At 43.8% G+C, this 25,333-nt stretch overlaps 1 protein-coding gene across 2 annotated transcripts; it reads left to right on the top strand.

Annotated features, from left to right (window-relative positions):
* Positions 1-708: 708 nt before the first annotated feature.
* On the top strand, positions 709-23,433 carry LOC149351667 (zinc finger CCCH-type with G patch domain-containing protein). Of its 2 annotated transcripts, none has more exons than XR_016290619.1 (12): positions 709-1,018; positions 1,076-1,181; positions 1,246-1,346; positions 3,269-3,490; positions 7,821-8,309; positions 8,400-8,443; positions 10,281-10,345; positions 11,919-12,104; positions 16,954-17,048; positions 17,160-17,242; positions 20,181-20,302; positions 20,808-20,947. XR_016290619.1 is itself a non-coding variant. In XM_089581010.1 (12 exons), the coding sequence occupies exons 1-11, from the start codon at positions 932-934 to the stop codon at positions 20,944-20,946; spliced, it is 1,617 nt and encodes a 538-aa protein (XP_089437136.1). In that variant the 5' UTR covers positions 711-931; the 3' UTR covers positions 20,947-20,953; positions 23,249-23,433. The 2 variants fall into 2 exon arrangements, 1 of the variants encoding a protein (XP_089437136.1); XM_089581010.1 differs by lacking the exon at positions 20,181-20,302 and adding an exon at positions 23,249-23,433 and having other exon boundaries at positions 711-1,018; positions 20,808-20,953.
* Positions 23,434-25,333: the final 1,900 nt, after the last annotated feature.

Here is a 25,333-nt window from a genome sequence, read left to right as displayed (position 1 = left end):
ACGCTGCCCCTCCCCGGACGCCTGCGTGCGGACCCGGAGGAGCACGGGTCTTCTTCTGGCGGAAATAAAGTTTCTTCGCTCGCTCGCTCGCAGCCAGGAGGAGCCGGTCGTGCTGCGCTCCCCGAGGAGTCTCGCCACGGAGGTCACCGACGAAGAGTCTATATCTGAATCTAGTTGCTCTACTGCTTCTGCATTGTATTGCTTTCGCAACCAACCAGGTTTAACCAGAGCTAAAACAAACCAATGTTTTGTAACATTTGTGCAGTGTTACAAATAAATGTCCAAATAACCTTTTCCTAACATTAATTAAACGTTTAAACAACATCAATGTGATATTCTCGAAGTCAGTGTTTACTTTGAATGTTAATTTAATATTTTAATATAACATCACGTTATGTGTTAATTTTTAACGTTAATGTAGCATGCCATTGTAACGTTACTGCAACGTTACTGCATTTTTCGTGGACATTTCGCTGCAAACGCCGACGTCGACGCTGGCTTTCTGCGACACGGGCTTTTTAACGCTGTCGCGTTAAAAGCAACGCCCAGAAGCTAAAAGATGTAGTCGTCATGACAAAAAAAGCAAGTACACGAAAACACGCGTAAAATATAGATCTGAACTGCGCCAAAACTCGGAATTTAGCTGCCAGTCACGCCACCTACTGCTGAGATTGAAAACATGACAACAGTAAACGAAAAAAAAAAGTTAATAGTCGGCGTCAGTATCTACTAATTTTCAAATATTGGCTGCAGGTTATTTAATTTCTATTTGGAGTCCCATGACTACTGGACTTACAGAACTCGCGGATTCGGGGCCTCGGGCTACCTCGGGGGACTAGGTGAAATCCAGGGTGGAGCACTACATCCATGGCGTGAAATAACCATGGAGGAAGAAACGCGTCTGTGTTTTGTTGCGAGATGAGCAGGTTTAATGAATAAGGAGTTCGATCTGATTAAGGACATGGATTCGGATCGTAATAAAGCGCTTCACGAAGCTTTGGAGCAGTATGAGGAACAAGTAAGGGTGTGTAATTTCTGTGCAACCTTTCGCTGCTAAGAGCCCCATTCATTACAGCTTGCCGCAGTCGAACTTTCGTTAGCGTCAAGCACCTGTCAGTCCCAAGTAGCCGAACTTTTGGAGTTAAAACAGAATTTGGAAGAAGTGATTAGTCTTACAAAAGGTACGTATCACAAAATGCTCGATCGGAAGCAAGTGGTCTTGAAATGTGTTTCTGTATTCACCAGCGACGTTGCATGGAGTGGTGGACGAAGCATCCACAACTGGCCAAGAGCAAGTTCGCAATGCCACAAATGATAACATCGACGAAGAGTTCGCAAAATTTCAAGTGAGTGCTTTTATATAATGAACTGAGATTGTGTTTATTGTTTTGGAGGCTGCTGCCATCGAGAGGTCATAGTGGCAGGAACATCCAGAACGCTGCAGCGCATTTTCCACAGATCTCCACGAAAGACCAGCAGATATTGTTAGTGTGCTGCGTTTCCTGCCAGCAACTGTGCATATGCTGGGCGTGAATTCCTGTTTGTATTTCTTTGGTATACCTTTCTGTAGTGCAATGAAATGGGCTGACGCGCGCAGCGCTTTCGCCGTGCGTCTTGACCCGCCAGTAAATTTTGGCGTAAGCGCAAGCAGAGTACGTTATGTGTAGTTTCCTTTTAAAGTAGCGCAAAATCAAAATTTTAACGTTCTTAACGTTGACAGTTCGTCTTATTGGAGTCACCACTTACTACCGATTGTTGTGAAGTTGTGAAGGGTGCTCAGATTCTGAGTAGAAGTCCAATTTTTGCACCATAACAACAGCATCACTTACCGTTATTTTCGGGCTGTTTCAATGACTGACATTTTGATTACTTCCCATCAAGTTTCAGTGAAGTCCGTAAAGAGGATGGATGCGTGTAGGGCATTTCATGCTTCTCAACCAAGTTCTTTACTGAACCTGATCTGAACGAAAAAACATAGCGTTGAAACAGGACACAGAAAGATGAGGACAGGACGGGGCTACGTACTGCCAGTGGACTTTACTTTTACGGGGCTTTACTGAAGTATGAAAAAAAAAAAAAGCCTCTGAGATGCACTTTGCAGCAGCGTGTGCTGTGCATTGCGTGACTCCTGGTGCACCTCAGCGTTGCTACCAATATGATTTTTACCAAATCATGTTTGACACGAGTGCCGGCAACCAAAAAATTGGGTTTGTGTGCCACTGCTGCATTGTTGAAGTATCCAGCTAGTGTTTGCACCGGCACCTGAGTGGTGGCACCCACCTAGCGGGCGTCAAACAGACTTCCCTATTTTTATTTTTACTAAAGCGTGTTGAGTCAGTAAATCTGGGTGTGTAAACTAATGGTGCACTACCTTCTCTGGCATTTTCCCACGAACTCAAGACTTGAGGTGGCTGTTGTTTCCTGCCTCATTTGCAAAGAGCCTCAGAATTTTTTACTAAAGTACGGGTGCATTATCAGATAGTGCATCACGGTCCAATTATTCTTTCTGTTTAGGCACAGTACTACTTCATCAGACCATTGACCATGACTTTCATGTTTTGTTACTGGCTGTACTTTGACTGCTGGCTGCAAGTGTAGAGCTCAGTACTGAAATATTACGTTTTGGTATTAATTTCAATTTTGTCAAACAGTTTATTCTCAGTATGATTTGATATGAACTACTCCATGCTGTCATCTCACTGAGGTGACTCTTAGTAATACTAACTAGCTGATCTGCACTGATTTACCCACAGCATTTATAGGTGTGGGCAGTGAAGTTTGAAAAGTTTTTGAAGTTTTTACTGGAAATTTGACTGTGTTAATATGTTGGGTACCTGGGTTAAATTAGTGTCCAGGTTAAATTTACTGGCGCTTAGATTATTTTAGGTAATATTCCGACTGAAGTCAGCTGGAAAACTTGTACATGAGCATTTTTGTGGGATGGTCCGTTGTAGTTTTCAGTTACGTCACATTTTTTTGTTACTGTAACACATTTTGTTTGGTTTGATGCGTTTTATTCTGCCCATTGTGTTCACCTTTTTTGTGAAGATGAAAAACCATTATTATCTGACGAAACAATTCACCAGATTTCTTTATTGCAAAATGCAAAAGGCGCCTGTGCACGTGGGATATCAGTGCATGTTAAAGAACCCTGCGTGGTCTAAATTAAACTGGAGCGCTCCACTCTGCATTCCTCGTAGCCCATGTGTCACATGGGGACGTTAAACCCTTCAATTTACATTTCTTTTTGTATTTGTGTCTTTTATAGGCAGAAATGGCTAGCCTTGGGGCTTCATCAGAACCTCAGGCTGCAGCCCTTTCTGCTGCCGAGGACCATTCTAAAGAGCTTGCTGAACTTGTGGACCACTTAGAAGGGTCTAAGGTGCGGGCACCTTTCTCAAAAGACTGGGGACAAATGTCGTACCACAGTGCCATTGTTCTCTCCGTGGACGCTTCAGACATCATGCACATCGATGATATTAAAGTCAACGTAAGTCTGTATTTGAAACTCCATAGTTCATTGCCAGACTCTTATAGACCTTTTTCAGATGCGCGCGGCCATCTTTCGACAGCAGCGCCGTCTTGCGTCTGGCCGATTTCTCCGCCATGTTGGCTTGGGCGGCCGCCGCTGCGATACAGGCAGCGAGTACTCGCCGCGCTGTTCAGCCTTATCCGAGTGTTGATTTTTGCATGATTTTGGCCTGCAAAGTGTTGCACTGTATGCACTGAACAACTGTGAACAAAATGGCCCGTGTTTCGGCAAGCGGCGACGCGGATGTTTCCCTGCAAGTTGTGCCGAAAATCGGCATTGGAGGTGCGCTTCTACGCAAGTGTGCGCAATTTCTTTAACGGCTTTCTGGTATCTATAATGGAGACATTTATTAATGCGAGCACGGAGCTTGCTGAGCGCTTCTATGTTGTAGTTATAATTATAAAAGAAAAACTGCTCCCTTCCGAGCTAACAGCAGTGTTGCTGTCAAGCGCTCAAGCGGTCTGATCTGCGTTGCGCCGGTGACACGAACTGATTGAAATTGCGCTCGACCGCGTCTTTCACTACATTTTCCCTCCGCACTGTCCTAAAAAACGGTACTTTCTGTAGTGCTACATGGAGAAGGCAGCGCTGGAGCGCATAAGCGCACAGAATTCTGTTCCGGCTTTTGGCTTTGCATAAATTCCTTGATTACTTCGTACTAACGGTAAAATAACTGGTGAAGCGTGCACATGTAGGGTGGTCCACTCTTAGCGTGGACATGCGAGTGTGTGGCAGCGCTCTTCGGAGCACCAGTGCATCCGTCGGCGGCGTGCGTCGAAGCGAAGTGTCGCAGGAACAGAGGAAACTGGATTTGGAGCTTCGCGTCGTCTGACATTTCGCTAAACTCAGAAAAAGAAGTAGTAGAGAGTCGTGGCCTTTGAACGCGATGTAATTTATACACTTGAAACTGGTGCACCTGCTGTGACAGTTATTGAGGAGCATATCTGCTTGGTCAGTCTCGGGTGCGGCCGCTGATTAATGCCGAAAGAGCGAGAAAGCGCGTGCGTGTGGTCGGGTGGGCACTGCGTGCCTGCTGATTGCACGTCCCTAATAGACACATTTTTTTTAAACAATCGGGACTTTGCATTATGGCGTCAGTTGAAAAAAAGAATTTGGTCGAAGCATCAGGTGTCACGATGCAAGGTGGACACGCCAAAGCTGCGGCCTTCAGTTTTTTAAGTCCTGCTGGTTTATCGGATGTTTACTGCAAGCAAACAGCTGTGGCATTTGCGCAATGCATCATGGCTTTCAAGTACTGTCAAATAGCTATGTTTACAGTGCCGTTGTCTTTATGTAATCAGTCGCCAGTATCGGCAGTTATAACAGAAATGTTTCACGTAACCCGCCGTGCTGCTGCATCATTTACCCAAGTTATTACTTATGTTTTGATTTTGCAAGGGTTACAGACAACACATATCTTAGCGACATCAGCAGTAGGTGCTCGCGTGTAAGGTATGTGTAGCTGAAAAAGCCCGCAACCGCACTGCCGCCGTGGCTCTCTGTGTTCTTCACACTGCTCCGCTTCAAGCCGCCTTCGCTTAATGTAGTTGTTTGAACAGCAGACGACTGCGCAGTGGTTTCCCGAAGACCTCGTTGCAGCTTTAATCGCACATACACCCAAATCGGGCTAATACAGCTAGGCAACCGCATACAGTAAACACGGAGAACCGCAGAGAACGCACGGGACGCAAGGACACCGCCTTTCCGAACCAGCCAGAGAGGAGGAAAGCAACATGGCGGTGTTCGGCGCGCTGGGAGCGAGGCTAAAACTGAAAAAGGTCTATAAAATGTGTATGAAAAGGTGCTCTCAAAGTGAGGTTGCAACATGACGTGTAGCTGTGATGTCAGTACTGATTACATTATTTTCCGGTGTGTATCGTGGGTTTTTTGTTTCCTGTGTTTTTTTCGGGTGTAAAAGTGCAAAGCCACCAAAAATTATTTTTAAAGTTATATTTGATGTGAACTTCTCGAGGTATGGTTTTCATGGACTTAATGAAAGGCTTTTTTCCATGTTTTGCAGTAAGCGTTTGTTAAAGGGTCCCTGAAAAGGGTGTTCCAGGTTGCCTATAATACGCTTGCATCACGTAGGGTACAGGACACCGAGTGTTCGTGCCGCCTATTGGACCTCAAAAACGAACCGATCATTTACAGTATAATTGTAAAAACCCGTACTTCCACGCCTTGCGGCGACCTGCAGTGCCGAGCTTTTGCCCGAATCCGCGCGCAACGAGTCATGCTGCGCTCGTTACGTCAGCAGCGAAGGGCTGCCATTGGTTCGCCGTGACACTTCATGGCTGCGGCTGCAAGCTCCGCCCCCTCCACCCCTCCTCCCGCGCACGTCGGCAGCCGGTGGAGGGACTGAGTGGTTGGTGAAGGCGCCAACATGTCAGCATGCAAAAAGTGACGAGAGGAGAAAGGCGCAAAGACGCGTAAATTCAAATTTTGACGGAAGATAACTCAGCTTCCACAAAACGCATTAAGAAAATTCTTGCTGGAGCATATTTGTGAAGCGGCGTCCATTAACATCCTAGGCATACCGCAACATTATTGGGAGGCCCTTCAGAGCCCCTTTAAATAATTGTTATGGCTGCTGATTGAAGACGAGAAACGACAGCAGCTGCTTTTTTTAGGCGACTGCTGTGTCGTAGCATTTGACTGGCTGGGCATTAAGACCCTGGTGCCATTTGCCCCCGACAATCTCTTCGAAACCCTTGTATTGTTCTTCAATCTGCCGAGCATGTTTGTTTATAGTATTCCGTAATTTGACGTTAAGTATGCTTCACTTTGTCTACACGTTCGTGCATGCATCTTGTTGTATGCATTGGGCATGTGTGTACTGGCACAAAATGAAAAACTGGCTTCCACTCATGTATGTTTCCCAACTAAATTGCACACACTGTACATATTTATCAATTCACTTGCATTATGTGAACTGTGTAGGGAAGTTTAACTTATTTATGAAACATTCTGGAAGGAAAGGTAGCATATGAGGCGTTAAGACTTGCGTAAAGATGTGACTTATAGGCTGGAAAAAATAGTCAAATCGAGCTTGATTGGACTTTGCTGGTGCTGGCATGTTGCTGGTTGTATAAGCATAGCATATCTGCACTGTTCAATGGCAGTGGGAGTGCCGGATGATTTCTTCTTGAAAGAGCTCTGCAGTTATTGGTCTCCATGATATGGGAAAATGCAGTGCAATGTTTAGCATTTATTTCAAATAAGTAATGTGGCAAAACTTCAGCCTCTGAGTCTTCTTATTTCTAGCGGTGACTCTCTATTTTACGTAGCTACATAATCTCATCACAAAGAGGCTGGAGTGCCAAGAATTCTGCTTCATCCGAAAAAAGCAAATACATAGACTCTTTTTATGCACTTTTGCAGCAGTCTAATCTTTCGGTCTTTAATGCCATACTGTCACCTCACTAACTGTAGGTGCTTGAAAGTGCAGATGTTTTTGCTTTTTCCTGTTGTACGAGTACAGTGCACTTATGGAACTTGTGTCCAGTAGGAGAACTGTTTAAGCCATGTTTTCAGCCTCATGTAGTGCGTGCTTCCTATGAGGATGTGCTCTGCAATGGGATAAGGACTCTTTCGCTTGTGTTCTAAAGCGAGTAGAGTGCCAGGAGCACCACACAATCCTACGTTGTCACTTTGGTGATTCTTCCTATCTCGTCCAAAGTGATGTGAATACTTTTGATAAATGTGTGCAAAATTGACATATGGCACTGGTTTTGCTGAGCTTACCTTGTACAGCAGAAAAATGCATTCCACTTCTAAATGTTCTCACTGCTCAAAAGGGAGTGCTCATTTTGTGATATCTTTTGGAAATAATTACGCATTGGAATGCCTCCCAGAAATGTTTTATTTATTGCTCAGCTGCTAATGTATTGGTTGAATGTTCTTGCATCTTTTTTTGGCTTGAGTGTTAAATGTGTAAGCTTAGTATGACTGTTTCCATGCATGAGGTAAAAATTTACGTGGTTATTAGCACAGCTTTTGTACTATTGGCCTGTAAAGGATATTGTGGGAGGTGAGGTTTTGTATGCTGTGTGTGCTGCATAAATGTAGCATTGTTGTTTCGATATCGCCTGCTCTTTTCAAACCGGCAAGAAATTGTCCATATTTTTTGAGAGAGTTTCATATTGTTGATTCCAACATATAAATTATCAGTTTGACTTATTGCTGCTGCTCTCATTGCTTGGTCCTTTTGCATGCTGCTTTGTTTCTTTTCTGTATGCCTCATCTGCTGCCTTCTCCTGTTTTAGTGTCTGTTTTGCAAATATTGCAGGTCATGTTCACGCACCCAACTGCACCAGCCATGAAGCCATGTTCGTTCTTCCTAGAAGGTCGTTGCAAATTTAGCCCAGAACGATGCCGCTTCTCTCATGGCCATGCCGTTGCACTCTCTGACATTCGCGAGTATTCTGAGCCTAGCTTCAGCAACTTGAAACCTGGCTCACCGTGTCTTGTGCGGGTTGAGGCTGATGGCTTGTGGCAGCTGGCTGCCATGGATTGTATTGGGCAGGAGCCAGGCAAGATCGTGGTTCGGCTTTCTCACTCTGGGAAGACAGCATCTGTCAGTGTTGAGGATGTATTCCCCTTGGACGATGATGGAGCAGAGGAAAGTTCAGATGTGGAAGATGACTCTGCATTAGCAGCAGAGCCTCCACCCATCACTAATGGCTGTGAAGATGAGGAGGACAATGTCCCTGTGGTTGCTTGGTCTCCAAGCACTGCCGCTGGCCTTCCTCTTGGTGCGTGGGAGAAGCACACAAAGGTCAGTGGTTTGTTCTGGCTTTTTGTTTCAGCTCTGCAGACCCTAAAGCAGGGAACTTAATATGCTTGCTTCACTGTGTCTGATTTGCAGGGCATTGGTTCCAAGCTAATGGAGAAAATGGGCTACGTCTGGGGGTAAGTTGGCTTATGTGTATGTGTTTAGACTTCTGTTATGGCATTTGGTGCATTTGTAATGGGTTAGAAACAGTAACTTGTGTGTTGAACATGGGGCTACTGCAACCAAGTTTGTTGTTTGTGGGTGGAGGGTATAGGTGAGCAGATTGAGTGGATTGAAGGGTATCTCCTGTAGCACTACACTATAATATATGAGAGAATGAAGTTCTGTGGTTAGTCTGTACAATTCAGATGTACATATCTGGCAGTGTGAACTTCTTATACCCATGCCCGAGCCCACAGTGCACATAGAATGTGCCTAATGTTCTCAGTTTTAATCACATTTGTGTGGTTGCCACACTAATGAACTTAGTTATTTCATTTACTCTAATGCCAATCAAAATCTAATGAATTCGCTACAACTCATTCATGCATAAAATGCATACTTTCAGTTCCGTGCACTGAACAGCATATCACTTTGTTAGAAACAAGTGTTTGTCACTGTGGTAAATGGTTTATTCGTAACTTTCAGGCAAATACTGTATTTACTCACATAATGGACGCGCTTGCATTATGAATGTGTGCACAACGTGGGCTTTCAAAAAATGAATTTTTTTCCCCCTCGCATAATAAATGTACCCCTTTGTTTTGGTGTGCATTCAGCAGGTGATGATAGTAAATTCTATCAGGTGCCCTTTTTTTTATGCTGAAACAGTTACGAAATAACATGAAGCATCATCTGTTGAATATCAAGGCTGCTATACCTCATCCAAAGGGACAAGCAGCTATTAAGAATGTTTGGTGAGGAATCTGCGAACCAGTAGAAACTATACCTTTCCATAAAGGGTTTCTCTGTTCGATCTGCCATATTGTCATGTGGTGACGGCGCCATGGACAACAGATGAGCAGGCTTAATGTGCAGCTTGGTGCCGCGTTATTACAAAGGGGACTATTCTTCACAGTGCATCTGGAATTATAGCTCTCAAATAGTTTTGGTGCGCTTGGGAGATGTTCTGGTGTGCTGTGTTAGAATGAATTAATTTTTTTGCATTAGCGTGTGTGTCACTTTGGCTAGAAAACCTCCAATTAAAATCAGTACTACAGACCGTTCATTGCGGAGCATAACCACACGATGATCACAAGCAAGCAGTGATGCAGCAGTTGATAAAAATAATGTTATATTTTTTAGTTTTCCGTGACATTGCAGGAAAAAAAAACAAGCATGTAATTGATAGCACTGTTACAGGTTTTGCTTTGATGTATTTATTTTTGTCATGCTATTTTTTACTTGTCATGATAAAAAATGTTCTGTTATGCTAAACGTTTTCTACCAGTAAGTCACTTCAATTCTGATATTCTAGTATTTCAAGTAGCATGTTTTCACTTGAAGAACCAACAAGTGTGAACTGCTTTGAGTTATTTTCCTGTACTCCGTTTCATACATGAAGTGCAACGCTGTCAAAGCTAGCATTCTTGTTTGCGCTGCCTATATCTGTGATCAAAAAGTAGTGGGTTCCTTGTGGTGAGTGAAAAATAATAAATGCTTTGCCTGCAGGCTTATTACATGATAAATTTGTCATGAGCTTGATTAAATGTGTTCTTATTGCTGATGACAGGCTGCCGCTTTCTCGTGCCTTGGACCACTTGGCCATAGGACAAGCACAGAGTAGCACGCCTGCCTTCATTTTTTATGCTCATGACTTCCATACCTTTCACAGCATTGCATTTGATGTATGAAATGGAGTATAGTCATAGATAGCTGTTTAACATATTTTGTTTACAAATAGATCCTGATCCTGCCATTTCCTTTTAGCTTTTCATGTGTCTGATAATCCTTAAAATAATTTTACTTTGTCAGGCAAGGCCTTGGAATTAGAGGCAATGGTCGGACTGAGCCAGTTGAAGCTGTTGTACTGCCTGCTGGTAAGATGGAAGTCAGTCCTTTTTCCTTTTTGATGTAGGAAGTGTTCTGAGCATTATTCTGTGTAATGTTGTCGTCATACTGCTTATTTAAGACATGTACAGCGCTGCACATCGAGCCTTGTGTTGAGAGCTTTTGGAGAGATTTCACTGGTGTGGCCAGCATATAGTCCTACTTACAGTTGCAGTACTTCATCTAAAACAGAGTCTAGTAAAAGTAGGCTTGAAAGTCAGAAAGGCTTCTGGCTGTGTAGCAAGCCTTTCCCTCCATGAGCCCCTTGTAGATGATGGCAAGTACTGCCTGTCATAAAATGATTCTGAGGGCTTAATTCAAACTTTCAGCATAGAAAGGTGGTTCATATGAATAGGAGTTCTAACTAAATTGAGCCTCTTTTAATTATGGGGTGGCATTTTTCGTGGGTCAGCATACGGTGACCAGGTCATGCGTGCACTTGTGCATGCGTGATCTCGAGCTTGTGTCCTTGCCAGACATCTTCTGCCACATGAGTTTGAATTATGCTGTGGTGCAAAGGTCAAACTGAGTCTCTTCGTTAAAAATGCTTGAAGAGGAAGCAGCTAAGCACATGAGAAGCACAAAACAACGCTGAACCCATCAGTGAAGGAAAATAGCGGTGCTCCTTAAGACAAGGACCTGCATGCTTGGCAAAACGGTTTGTTGCGAGAGGTGTGGCCATGTTGGATTTCAAGAAGCCAGTGCTATGGCATGAAATGACGATGGCGTGGCCGCCCTCATCCTGCGTCAATTCCTGTGACTGGTGGCCTTTTTATTCATTCTGTTTTTCCCCAACAGAGTTCCTTCAATAGGAGTGCCTTTGGAGCACCTTTGAGAGCGCTAGCATTGCAACGCAGGAGTGCAGTCGCGTGCCAGTTCTTAAATCTTGCGGTTTTAAAAAAGAAGCTGTGCTAAAGCGACATGGAAGAAAACAACTGAAATGGGCATTTCTCAACATTCTCTGCGAATTTCACGCAGAAACATTTCACAGATTTGTTTTTTTTTTGTTGAACAGTAAGTAAATTTGGGTGCATTAAAAAAAATGTACGCAGACCTTGCTAAGACAGCCCTGCTCCAGTCAAATCTTTGCACAGCACGTTGCCATTTTTTAGACTATGGTATAAGATACAAGCGCTTTTGATATTTGCATTGTTATCTTATTCCTCAGTATCAGGCTTCTGCTACAAAACTTGAGCTGCTCCAGATTGAATTTTCGCCTGCTACAAAGCCTGCTCCAAAGTACTCTTGGCCATTCCCACCACTGGATTAACAATGTCATGACAATTGTTCTGATGCCATAGGCTGGAGGGCCTCCTTAGAAGATTTCTGAGAAAGTGTAGCACACCTTCTCTAAAATAATTAAAGGTGAACCTTTCCATAACGACATAACACCTTGTATTGTAAACTGTAGACTGTTCAGCTGTACCAAACACAACTGGTACGATGTTATGATGAAGCTGGTGGACCTTAAGTGCATTGTACATTTTAGCTTTACTGCATAATGAGAGAAACGAAGGCTTTTGTACAGAATGAATGACTTATTCTTAACCTGTTATGTTTCAGGAAAATCGCTGGACAAGTGCATGGAACTAAAAGAGCTGGGCATGGAACAGGATTCAGCCAAAGTACAAAGAAAGATGCTGCTTAAGATGAAGAGAGAGGAAGAGAAGATTGAAAGGCGGTATCATAAGTCTGCAAAGTCTGAATCAGTCTTCGACTTTTTGAATGGCCGCATATTTATGAAGCAAAGTGAGTGCATTTATTTCGGCTGAGCCTTTGGAAGCATTGGTTCATGGCATTTTACAAGGTGTATTTAATACAAAACTGTAGTTATATATCTTCAGCATTTTTATAGAAAACACTGCAATAGCTACACTTTTGCTGTTCAGAGTGATCCGCTTCTGTCTTAACTCTTCACTTACTGTGGAAAACAGGCGAGTTCAGGGTGATGTACGTAAGAAATTTATTCGACTATAAATATAAAAGCTTGCTTTATTACAACACATCACAGTGTAGCTCAAAGAGCTGTTTTTTAATAATGTAATGATAAAAGCAGGGTATATACTGCTCAAGAAAAAAGCAATATCTTTGATTGGCAAAATTTGAGACTTGCACAAAAATTCACAGTGTTAAATATATTGAGTCAGAAGTAGGAGAATAGAAAATCTAGAATACTATACGTTCTGTGTGTTACTACGCCAGAAAGGAGTATTTAATGTTGCACAACTCTTCATGTAAATTTTCCATAAAAAAATTGCTTGCACAAAGTGCTTTGGGCTACTCCGCAGTGCAGTGGGCTAAGGTCAATCCTGGACCGTCTTGGAGAAAACTCAATCTGCCACACTGCTACTGGCATGGGATCATTCAGAATATGCCCGGTACCTTCAGAGAGTATTGGAAAGCAGCAAATCCCCCCGGTAACGGTGAAAACGAAAGTTACAGACTTGCGCCTGTCAATAATCTGGGCTAGGCGGAGTAGTCATCCCTCTCCGAACTAAAATCGGATGAATAAACATCTTTTGACACAAAGCTGTCGCTTGCGTCTGCAAAGTCAACTGTCAATGCTGGAGAATTGTGAGAACACCACCGTTGCTGAGCAGCATCAGCACAATGTGAGGACACCACCTTGGACACATTGATCGCTCTGCATTGGCAGGTATTGCTGGAAGTTTAAAAAACTTGAGGGTCACTTAAAGGGGCTCTCATTAAAGTTGCGATATGCTGGGATGTTAAAGGACGCCTCATGAATATTCTCCAGCAAGAATTTTTTTAATGCACTTGTCAGAAGCTGAGTTATCGGTAGTCAAAATTTGAATTTCAGCTGGATTTTCTGCATAGTGAGAGCCTTAACTTTGTTGTGTTAAAATACTCCTTCGTGGCTGGTGAAAAAACTGTACCTGAAACTAAAGTGTAGTTGTTTTACAACCCACTGGATAGTGTTACTTGTCCAGAAGCGGTCTGGATCATACAGAGTGGGCAGTTTTACACAGTCATTCAGATTGGACAGTTTGAATAGGCATGGTAAGGAAAGAGTTAATGCGCTTAGTTTAGCACTTGACTACAGCATAAATTCTGCAGGGAAAGAAAAAAAAATTTATGATCAGTGCACTGCCACTCGTTCACCAATTGACAAAAACCTCACCATCATTCTAGACGTATTGGTACTTAATGCGTTTTTCAGATGTCCAAAGTCTGTCTGTGATTGGTGAGGCAAGTATGGAGGGTTCTGGGCACAATTTTTCAGGCTGGATCACACATGTATACAGTTTCAGTATTTAGGGCATTTGCCGCTGCATTATCTTTCAGTGACTTCAATGTTTGGGCCATTTCCAGCACCGGCGGCTATTCTGAACAGCTGTTAACTGTAACCGCCTAGGGTTTTGCTTTCATGTAACAGTTTCTTACAGGCTGCCTGTACTGCAGTTGTTGGTTTATGTTCCTTGCTTGCCACTGTTCTCAGTAAATGCAGTGAGCTCTGCTTTTTAGTATATATTTCTAGTTTAAAGAGGTGGAGACACCAAATTTTGAAGCTATAAAAAGCCTGCTATGGGATTTCTATGTATGCAAGGACACTTACCGCTAGGTGTTGGGCACAACAAACATTTCAAAAATATTTTAATTTGGTTCCAAAGATTACCTAAATGCTCACTCTCTCGATCTAGACCCATCGCTAGCGCCATCAATGCTGACGTCACAACACTGGTAGAAAAACCAAAGTTTTAGTGACATCATTCCAAAATACAGTAACGTATGATGAGCGGGTCACAGTCACAGCCGCAGCCACGTGAGTGCAGTTGACGCACCAGCGAGTCGCATTTGCTGCGAACCGCCACTCGCTCAGTTAGTTTTTGTCAACATATTGCCGATCTAGCCATGCTTAAAGACACATGTGCGAAAAGTGAGTGCGATTCACTGCGGCGTGCCGTTGCGAACGCTGTCGCAACGTCCGATGGCAGCTCGTCGCCTGCGTCCATAATGCAACGACGGGAAGCGGCAGCCAATGCGAGCGCCGAGAGCCGCAGCGTCATGACGACGTAGGGCGCGCTCCTCAGAAACGGGCCGGCCTGCCAGCCTTCTTGCCGACCGCCGTCGCTGAAAAACGTGATAGTGTTGTTTGTTCGCGTTCATAGCAAGCCCTGGGATATATGACTGTCAAAAAAGCATTGTTTCTGGCGATCGTTGGCCAATGCCGAGTTGCTGGTAGAAGTGTATGGGGTTTAATTGGGGAGAGATAAATCCGTTTTCCCCTTTAACCGCGGCTGACCCAGTTCAAAGCCGCGCAGACCCCACCCCGTGGTCGCGAACACTACCGAGTGCACGCCGACCACGGCGGGCCTTGCTCTGCGGGAACAAAGGAACGACACACTGGCTGACACAAACAAGGCATTTATTGCTATAACAACAATAACGCCAGCTAGCAACAAAATACACTGAGGAATCGAGGATGTCAGACTCGCCAGCACGGTTACGAGCGAACGTTCGCCCACGGTAGGGCAAGAGGGAAGCTCTGAGGCCCGACGGGACGAGCTGAGGGGAACATGTTTCCGCACGAGGTCGCCCGCGGCGAAGAGCGGAGCTTTGCGCGTGAACGTCCACACGCTTCCCGGTCCCGAGCAAAAGAGAGCCCGTCTCTCCCCGTGTGCGCGCAGCAAAACGCCATCCGTGGCGCTGGTGTCGCTGCGACGCGAGCGCCCTCCCCTGTTAGTTAGAGTAACGCAACTGAGAAGGGTGCGTTGCGGGGGAGCTAACCACAGTAGGGGGTGCAATGCGGGAAAGTGAACGCAGGGGGCGAAGGCTTCCCCACAAGTGATAACTGCGATGCGCGCAAATTTCATCCCATAGCCGCTTTTGTGCTGCTGCTACCTGGTGCAGTTCACCTGCCGTCTGCTAGCTCCGTTGCTGAAGGCATCGTGGAAATCGAACATATCTTTTATTATGGGACGAGTTCACAGTAAAGGGGTGCCGAGCAAAGCACTTTTCTGAGTGCTGGTCAGTCCCGAAGCGCCCTCAGCTGCGGCGTCGATGTGAAACCAGCTAGGCCTAGTCATGACTAGGGCAGTCTGGGACCAGCATGCAGGTTGTCGCCCGGCATTGCCGCAGGCGGTGTCGTTGCCGAAAGATCCACTTTTGCACAGGCATGCTGTCGTTGCTCGAATCTAGGAAGCATCCTTTCTGGTAGCATGACTGTTTTGTATTTGCTTGTGCGGACGTGAAGTACGCCGAGCCTGCCGGTCGACCAGGCAGCCTGGATCCCGTCTGCCGACGTCATAAAAATGAGCTAAAGAGTGTTCTTGACGTAAATAATGAACTCTGGGGTAAGAAATGTGAAAAAAGTGTCATTTTTGAGGATTGCTGAACAATACTGAGCTGCTGGTAGTGGTAGCAACTCTGAAATGAGCAAATTTCTTGTCACAACTGCCTCGCAGCTGTCGCTGGCCCGACGTTGCGGTCTGGCCCTGGCGCCCGCTAGCTCCGCTGCCGAAGGCGTCGCGGAGATTGACCATACTGTTATTTTATTGTGAGATGATGCTGCTGACACTAAAGCTATATGTGAGAGTAGGCCTTTTATTATAGCGCAGGTGACTTCCGAAGTGCCGGCCGCTGCGGCTTCGATGCGAAACGGGCTATAGGCCTAGCGACGACCACGGCAGCCAGGCAGCAGTAGAGCTCGTCGCCCGGAGCGCCCGCGAGCGGTGCCGTTGCCGAAAGCTCCCAATATATAAACAGACATGCTTTGTCGCTGCTCGAGTATAGCTGGCAGTCCTTCTGATAACAAGGCGATCTTGTCTTTTCTTGTGATATTTGTACACCATCCGAAGCAGCGCTCAGGTACTGCTGCACGGTGGCAAAGTGTGACACCGGTTGTGGGCGGAGCTTGGGTAGAGCGGTGCAACGATGCTTAGTGGCATTTTGCAAAGGGCTTCGCATCCTCACGCGAACCTGCGAAGGTGATATTAGCGGGCGATTGTGCGATCGAAAAAAGTTGATGTGCTCATTGGAATCATATTCGTCAAAATCCAAGCTGCTGGGACTAGCCATGCCGTTGTTTGTTTTCATGCGCTGGTCGGCACATGGGTGAGAAAGCAGACGATGCAGCAGTAGGTGCGTCGCAGCTTTCAAGGCCTACATGACCAGGCAAAGTAGTTGAGCATCCTAGATTGTGACGTCGCTGTCCAACTCGGTGTTTAGTAACCGAAACTGAAAGTCGTTTACCTAAAAATGCGATATTAAATTATTCACTGTGACTATATGAATCTTTGAGTGTGTATCATGCTTCCTGGAGCAATAAGAAACATTTGACACAAAGAACGCGCCAACCACAAATTTGGTATCTCCACACCTTTAAATGGTTCGAGGATAAATTTTGTGTTTTTTGAATTGGACTACTTGGACAATGAGGCTGATACATTTTTTTTTAGTGTAAATCTGCTTGCCCCTTCCCTTTCCTTTTATGCACGGATGTTCAGGGTTCTGCCAACATGAAGCCAGCATGTGGCTTCTCTCTAATGTGTAAAAGAATAAAAAGAAGTGCACCATTGAAAAGGGTTTTTATTTCTCTACTTATACTGGGTGTTGCCTTTTTCCTTCTTATGTGCAGCTGCTAAAAGCACTGGCGCACAGGGTAACCTTCAAAAGGAAAAAAATGACAGTGAGGCCCTGAAATCGGTGTCTTTAAGAAGCCTAGGCATTGAGGTATGTTCTTTTGTTTTTGTTTTTCACGTTACAGGCATTGACACTTTCTTTTGTCTTCCTTTGTTTCTGCCATGTTTAACCACAGCATGTTCTGTTTGCTCATGCTTATAGGCTCTTCAAGTCACAGAAGCTATTAAGAAAGCAGAGCGTGAGATTATAAAGCTGGGGCATTCTTCTGCCAGGAACAAGGACAGGTGAGGAAATCTGGAAGAAGTTACTGGTAAATCTTTGATTGCTATGCCTTGGGTGCACTGCAAGCATTGCAGCATGCACTCACAGTGTGACAGTGGCACTGCAGTTGTGGTAACCTTAACAATTACTCCAGTAGGGTATGTCCAGTGTGTAGTGTTTGTTCGTGAAAGACTTGAGAGCGCAAAACGGGGACACGGACGAGGAAGGGAACAGGACGAGCGCTGCACTTTCAACAGGATTTATTCAGGGAAGAACGTTTAAATAGCCTTATCTCTTATCCATGCTCTTGATCGCAGACAATCGCCTCTCACAGATACGCTGAAGGGCAGCAAGGAAAACAACCGACCTCAAGAGGAAAAAAGCAGGCAAGGCCGGAAGTTGTACCTTACGTACACCACACTTCTCATAACCTCAAGAAGGTGGCCAATAAGTATGGCGTCGATGTGGTATTTTCAGCGCCGCGAAAACTCGCCGGAATGTGTTCACGCATTGGAAGAAAAAAAGTACAAGAGTGCACCATCAGACACCGAATGCCACATGTTGGCTGCAAGAAAGCAGTAGTCTATGAGTTCCCGCTTACATGCGGCAAGGTGTACGTTGGACAAACCGGACGCTGTCTTAATGAGCGCCTGCTTGAACACAAGAATTCTTTAAACAAGAGAGGACATCTTCCAGACCACTGCCAAGCCTGCTCGAAAGAGAAGCGTGTAGCCTGCAAGCCTCGACTATATTATTGCAAAGTGCTATTGAAAAGCCGAGATAGGACTGAACGTGAGCTTGTGGAAGCCTTCTATATCAAGAAGTGAGGTGATAGTTGTATTAGTGACACGTCAGTTGTTCTTCGCCACAGTGAAATGCTGTTTCTTGATGCGTATCTGTAAGAGGCGATTGTCTGCGATCAAGAGCATGGATAAAAGCAAAGGCTATTTAAACGTTCTTCCCTGAATAAATCCTGCTGAAAGTGCAGCGCTCGTCCTGTTCCCTTCCTCGTCCGTGTCCCCGTTTTGCGCTCTCATGTTTTTCACGAATATGCACCAACAAGCCCAGCTTCAAGTACTTCTTAGTGTTTGTATTTCTACTTCATTGAAAACCATTGGTTACAAGCACTTGGGTAAAATGCTTACAGCCAGCTTTGGTTAGGTGGGATAAAATTAAAAGGGTAGAAAAAGACAAGTTGCAGTTATTTCTCCCCAAAACAAAAAATAGGTTGTGTTGAGAACGTGACCTATGGCAGCTCACATCTCGGGCATGTTGGCACCTGTTCTTTCCTCAGTGCCACATTTCAGAAAAAGAGCACGTGAATAGCATAGTTACAATTGTTTTATGTTTATTACCGTATTTACTCGCATAATAGGCGCACTTTTTTTCCAGAAAATCCGGCTCAAAGTTCGGGGTGCACCTATTACGCGGGGTAAAATTTCCGGAAATTTTTCGACTCTCAAAATTGAACACACCGCGTAAACGCACTCGTGTACGGGCCGCACCCCGTTTTCCCGAAGAAAATATTAAAAAAAAAAGATCCGTGTAAGGGCCGCACCGAAACTTTCCACTACCCACGCGGGAATAGCCTTTGGAATGCACGCGCCGAGGCCTCTGCGATCGGCTCCGGCTGCGCGCAACGGGCGCTTGATCGCGGAGGCCACACACGCGCACAGGAGCTTCCAGACGCCACCCACGGAGGGCGCCCGAGGTAGAGCTTATCATCATCATCAACGTTTTCCTCCGCCGCGAGCTTTCGCTATTCATATCGCCATCAGCATCTCCAGCTCGTTTTTTTTTTTTTTGTTGCTGTCAAGTGCCGGGATCTGCGGTAGCGCGATAGTTCATCGTGGTTTATGGCTTTGCCGCGGAGCGTTGCTGTTTTAGCTCGACGGCCAAGCACCTTAACAGCTACACGGCTGGGAGTTTGCTCTCGAACACGGCTAGCGTGCGGCAGGTCGGAAAATACGACGTGACCGAGAAGTGCGGCAGTTGCGACTGAGGCGTCCCTAAATTTTCGTACGCACTCCAAGCGCACTCCAAGCGCAGAGGTTTTCGCGGACCTAAGTCGGGAACGTTTCCGGCTGGAGATGAAGCTTTCCAAAGAGATGTTTAAAGTGAGCATCCCTGAAAACTGTGTGCGGCTGTTCTACGCGATGTCGTTGTACGTGCTGTGGGTCCGCAGCAGCACTAGTGAGGACTAGTAGTCAGTTCAGCGAAAACTTTGTTATAATAAAGATTGGGGAGCGGGGGGTGGCGAGGTGTCGCCTTGCAATCGTGTAAATACAGTATTGATCACAGTGCCAAGTTCGGGGTGCGCCTTTTATGCGCGGAAATAAAAAAAATCTGATTTTTCGCGCCCAAACTAGGGGTGCGCCTATTATGCGAGTGCGCCTATTATGCGAGTAAATACGGTACTTTAATTAGCTGTTATTCCTCGTGCGTGTCTTGCTTAAGAGACAGGCGTGTTTTTTTACTTATGCATTTCGCACCTTGGCTGCTGTTATCAGTCTGGGGGAATGGAAACAAAATAGAATCAAAACAGATGGTTTTATTGCAGTGGCAAGCAGTTATGCTGCTTGATTTTTCTGAAGGACACACAGCGTTTTCAAGTCTAGTGATATATCATGAGAAATCCTGCTATTAACGAGTCAATTATAGCACTACAGATAAGCTTTTCTGTAATGCGTACCACTCCATTATTCAGTTAGCCTTAGACTGCATGGAATTTCATGACGTAAAGTGCGCAGTGCAGGCCTCCTTGTTGTGAAAGTGGAGTGTTTGGTGCATGCCATAGAGTTTCTCAATATTGGAAAGCTGGCGCCACCATCTATGCAAGTAGCTGCGATGTGGTGCCCTCCTCTGTGTGCAGATTACGTTATTTTAATACTGCATTTTTTACTTTATTAAATTTAATGCAAGTGAAAGTTCGATGTTATACTGTTTTGGAAACTTTTCCAGCATTTCTTCGAGGTTTGCCTCGAGAAGAGTCGTATTGCTATGGCTTAATCCATGTTGATGCCCAACGATACCCAAACCAAACAAGAAACCTCGTCTTCCCAGCATTCTTGCGCCTCTCCTTGGTGGGTGAACTATCGTAGCACCAGCTTTCCGTCTATATATAGTTACATTGAGAAACTCATTGGTGCATGCCAGTGTGTGTGATTTTTTTACCATAACGATATTTACAAAAGCATCATTTGATGTATGTAATGTCGTCTTGCAATTATGATTATGTCTTGGGATGTTATTTCTGTTGTTTTGCAACCGATTTTTATGTTATTTGAATGTTGCCAGTGCAATACTCTCACACTTGTTTTGCTGCCACTTCTGCTGTAGTGTGGCTGAAAGCTTATCAGGACGCCAGTAAACTTTTTTGCTTTGTCTTGTGAGAAACCCTGGAATCGGCCAGACAGTGAGGTGAAGGAAAGTTAAAAAATTTCAGAGCATTTGTGGTCATGACATGGTGTACCTTTCACCGCTAGATTAGGGACGGCACTGCTGAGTAGGAAGTAAGCAAAATATATTGTGAAACAACTGTGTTGAGAAAATGTTGACACTATTTGTGCATTGTCTCCATTTTTGCAGAGACAGGGTAATGCACGCACAAGTGGAGAAAAAAATAGAAGAACAGAGGCAGCTGATCCGCAATTTGCGGTCCAGAGAACGGTCTATTGCAGCAGAACAGCAGCATCGAAAGGGTAATGACAAGCTGAGGATCTTTTGATAACATGGTAAGTGGCTTGTGCTTTGAGATAGGTTGCTCATGAAATTGTGCTGCTGCATATAAGTTAATAGCGGCTGCCTATTAATGTAAGTAAAATGCAAAAAACACTTGCATGCTGAGATTTCTGTGCATCCTAAGGAAGCCCATGTGGATGAAATCAGTCCAGAGTCCTCCACTATAACAGATCTCATAGCCCTAGTGCACCTTTAGCCACATGCAAATGCGTTAATTTTCTGAAGTACGGTGAATGAATTGTTTTTTTTCTTCTATAGTCCAAAAGGCCAACAGCGTGCTGGGTAACTTTACTTGTGGTCTGAAAAAAATTCCTTACTAATAAACACACGTAAAACAAAGGGGATATTTTTTAGAGCCAAAAATGTGAAGTGGGTTGTACATACAGATTTAGTCTTGGGTGGTGATAGGATAGAAATAACTAATGTTGCAAAAACACTTGGTGTTCACTTTAATGAATTTATGTTATGGGATAACAACATCGAGCAATTGGAGGGTAAACTAGCTCGCATTGTCGGCATACTCAGAAGGTTAAAGTGCATGGTACCTATACTATGGCAAATTTTGTAATCTACGTACCACGCTCTCTTTGACTCGTATGTTAAATATTGTCATTTGGTTTAGTGTACAACAATGCAAACTAAAATTCAGAAGGTTTTAATATTGTAAAAAAATACAGTGAGAGCAATAGTAGGTACTGATCAATTCGCGCTAAAAGGCACATACACACGAAAACACAAACATAGTATTTTTCCCGTAGTATTTTCTTCCCGCAGAAAGCTTATCGGAATGTGCGCAAAAACGAACAACATCGACAGAAAAAAACCGCCGTGCGAAATCGCACACGAAGTAAGATTTGTTGAATGCGACAAGGAAGTCATCTATGACGTGCCGCTCCAATGCGGTAAGAGATACATTGGACAAACTGGTAGGTGCATCAACACTAGACTGAGGGAACACGCCAACTCATGCGGCCAGATAACGCACCCTGGCAATCTGGCTTCCCACTGTCACCATTGCAAATGGAACCCTCATCATAATGACCCAGCCACCGAAGGCCACGCAAAAACAAAACCAAAAGAAGGATGCAAGCCTCATCTGGATGACACCACCATATTAGGTCACGGGAAAACAAAAACTGAACGTGAAATCATTGAAGCCTTCAAGATCAGGACTTGTGGAACAGAAAACTGCGTCAGCATACCGTCAATAGCTCTCGAAGATAAAGAATTTGACTGGTTAAGGCCACTGGCCAGATTATAGACAGGAAGGTGAAGGCAGCTTTTCAGATGCAAATTGATTATCTGGTTTGTAGATCTTTTTTTTGCCATCCTGCTCTGTATAAAAGTGACACGTTTTGTGAAGTAAACTAGTTGGAAGTACGCGCTTCGTCCGTTTGTGTTTTCGTGTGTATATGTTCCTTGTAGCGCGAATTGATCAGTATGAAGCACCAACTAGCCCCCGCTCTTGCATTGTTAATAGCAGGTGCTACATATTTAGCTCCTACAAGTTCTTTATTTTTAAAGTACCGCATTATGGATGCAAGGGTCATCCATCAGTATCATGTGATTCAGCTGTATAAATCTCAAGTACACAGTGACACTACATTTTTAACTGACCTTGCAAATCTACAGGAAAGTACCGTTCTTCATAATACAAGACACTGTGAATACTGGTATGTATCCTGTCCACGCACAAATTGCGGACTTCAAACACTAAGATATGTATTATCGTCGTTCCTGAACAGATACACTTTCACTAATCCATCCATTATCTCCATTTCATATAACAGTGTCAGAAATATGTTCCTACAAAACAGTGAATAGTATTCAACCGTGAAATATACAAAGTATCCATGTGATGAGATTAATCTGCTATCCTTTGCCCATGTATAACAGTACAAAGACTATGCTGGTGATCTGTTATGTAAATATTGTACATATTTGTTATTTCATGTATTTCTTGTTTTTGTTTTTACTGCTATCTGCCATCGCCGTGTCGAACCACTACGGGAGATGGGAGCTTTGTCAAGCCGCGTGCGCGGCTTTTTTTTCCTTTCTCCTCAGCCGTTGTACATGACTGAAATAAACGGAACTGAACTGAACTGAGATGTTGCTTTCCTGGCAGAAATTATGCAAGGATCACTACGCTGATTCTTCTTCCACTAAAATGTTTTGCGCCGGGTAATTTGGCCTGTGTTGCCACTATATGCCAAAAAACATATAAATAAATTTATTTATTGCAATACTTCAGCTTTTAAAGAAATATTACCATTCCTTGTTCTTTGCAGATAAGCAGAACTTTATCATGCTCTGGTCCTTGTGACTGGTGCCTGTTCATGTGGCTCTGCCAGGTTTTGAGCCAGCGACACTGAATGCTTCATGCTTGAAGTCTTCGAAGTCTTTGAGACCTTAAAGTGAAAATGTAAATGCACAATTTGTAAATAAATTGAAGGAGAAGCTCCACAAATGCAAATTCTATTTTCTTTTCATGTTTCCTGTAAAAAAGTTCAAGAGAAGTATGGATGTGCACTGTTAGGTGTACATGTATAACACTCATTGTAGTAGTTCGAAGCTTGATTTGGCTGTCATTTTGTCTGGTATGTACGTAATATGTGCAGTCTAAAATAGAAAGCAGAAAGTTGGGAATAGGTATAGAATGCTTACCGTCACAGTATGAGATTTTCATATCTTGTGCAAACTGGGAGATTATTCAAATGGCTTTCGTGTATTGCATAGGTCAGACGGATTTCTAGTTCCAAATGTTACATTATGTGAAGCATTAACTCCTAAACCATGGCAAAACTCAGAGTGAAATTACTGTTACTGGAAAATAAGTTACCTTTTGTAGAGTAAACACTTTACTGAAATAAAGTTACTGAAAAGTAAACAAGAGCGGCAGTAAGCAAAAACTTCTTGCTCTGCCACTGTGTGAGCATTGCTGTTGATTATTCTTGATGTTGCTTTCAGTATTTGTACTTGCAGTATCCTGAAGTCCAGGTTGGGAATAGTTTAAACCTCACTTTATACAAATTGTCCTCTAGACTTTGTAGTGCTTTGGTGCATGCTGTGTGTTTTTAATTGAAAAGACTTATCATTTTTCCACATTACTGTGCTCATGAGGCTTGTCCTAGGTATTTGCTTTTAAAATTTATGTTTTAAAGACATCTGGCCAGTGTTTGAACCTAGTTGTTCTACTGTAAACCATGGAAGGATATTTTTAGATTGCCCTAGGTAAACCATCCTTTGGGAAATATTCTTTGGATATCCACTAAATGCATATAGAAAGCAAATGAATAGCAAAAAGGAAAGGGTTAGGAGATGATAAGGAATAGATATTCATTATTTTTTTTGGCACTCACTTTATGCTTTGCAGAGCAGTTCTGATTTTCCTGTTAATTAGCCTTAGTTTATATTCATTTCTAGAAACACTGTGCACCATACAATGCTCTGCTGGATAGTGCTGGTTTCTCTGCCAGTTCACCTTAGTTTATATTAATGTCTTGAAACATTGTGCAGCGCACAATCCTCTTTTGGTATACTGATGTAGAAAACATCCACACTGCTAACACTGTGGTGTAATCTATACTCATGCTGTTTGTTCATTAATACTTTGACATACAAAAAATTATATTTAAGCCTATAATGCTTCCCTTTTTATCTGTGATGAAGTCTAAAAATGTGAATAATTTTCATTTCTGCCTGCGGAACTGCATGAATTTCTAACATACTTGCACAAACGGTCTTTTCTGATGTATTAATCAAAGCAAGCTCAATGTGTCAGCTGCCCAAGACTCAGGAGGCCTACTGAAAGATTCATGCAAAAGCTAATCCTAATGGCAAAACGGCCTAAAATTTCTGCAGTCGTTGTGCTGTATTGGCAGGTGATGCAGCAGGTTTGAATTTTGCTCTAGGTTTACTGCATGCACTCGTGTATTTGTGCTCAATTTTATCATCTTTAGACATTTGGAAATGGTCTGAATTAACTAAAGTTAAGTATACGGTAACAATCTTTTCCTTGATAAATCTACTGGTTCTTTAGGTTTTTGCAATGAAGGAACCATTTTTGAAGAAATCTTTTAAGTTAATAATTTTTATCCAAAACTTCCAATGTGTGGCCATTACAGGGTTAAATCCATTTATTTGTGTATCTATAAATTCCATCAATAGCACCAAAATTTTTGTGCATAACTAATTGCAGCCATCAACTGACTGCCAATGAGCAGTCAGTGAATTTCCTTTTGTCAAAAAAGATAGAGGCGGCATGACATGGCAACTTATAACCAAAGATAGCACAAGTTACATGACCATCGCAAGCTGTTCATTTGTTTTATCCTGTTACTGTGTGCCAGGGCCATGGCAAAGGCAGTCGCAGT

The sequence above is a fragment of the Amblyomma mixtum genome, chromosome 3, assembly GCF_055824585.1.
Source record: "Amblyomma mixtum isolate Tamu chromosome 3, ASM5582458v1, whole genome shotgun sequence".
Taxonomy (NCBI): domain Eukaryota; kingdom Metazoa; phylum Arthropoda; class Arachnida; order Ixodida; family Ixodidae; genus Amblyomma; species Amblyomma mixtum.
This window is presented reverse-complemented; position numbering and strand designations above follow the sequence as displayed.

What these genes read in the sequence shown, in the direction of transcription:
- LOC149351667 (XM_089581010.1), top strand. Translation starts at nt 932, where the DNA reads ATGAATAAGGAGTTCGATCTGATTAAGGACATGGATTCGGATCGTAAT. An exon ending in AGTGATTAGTCTTACAAAAG is followed by an intron (nt 1,182 to 1,245) that starts GTACGTATCACA and finishes TGTATTCACCAG; the next exon opens with CGACGTTGCATGGAGTGGTG. An exon ending in AGCTGTTGTACTGCCTGCTG is followed by an intron (nt 10,346 to 11,918) that starts GTAAGATGGAAG and finishes GTTATGTTTCAG; the next exon opens with GAAAATCGCTGGACAAGTGC.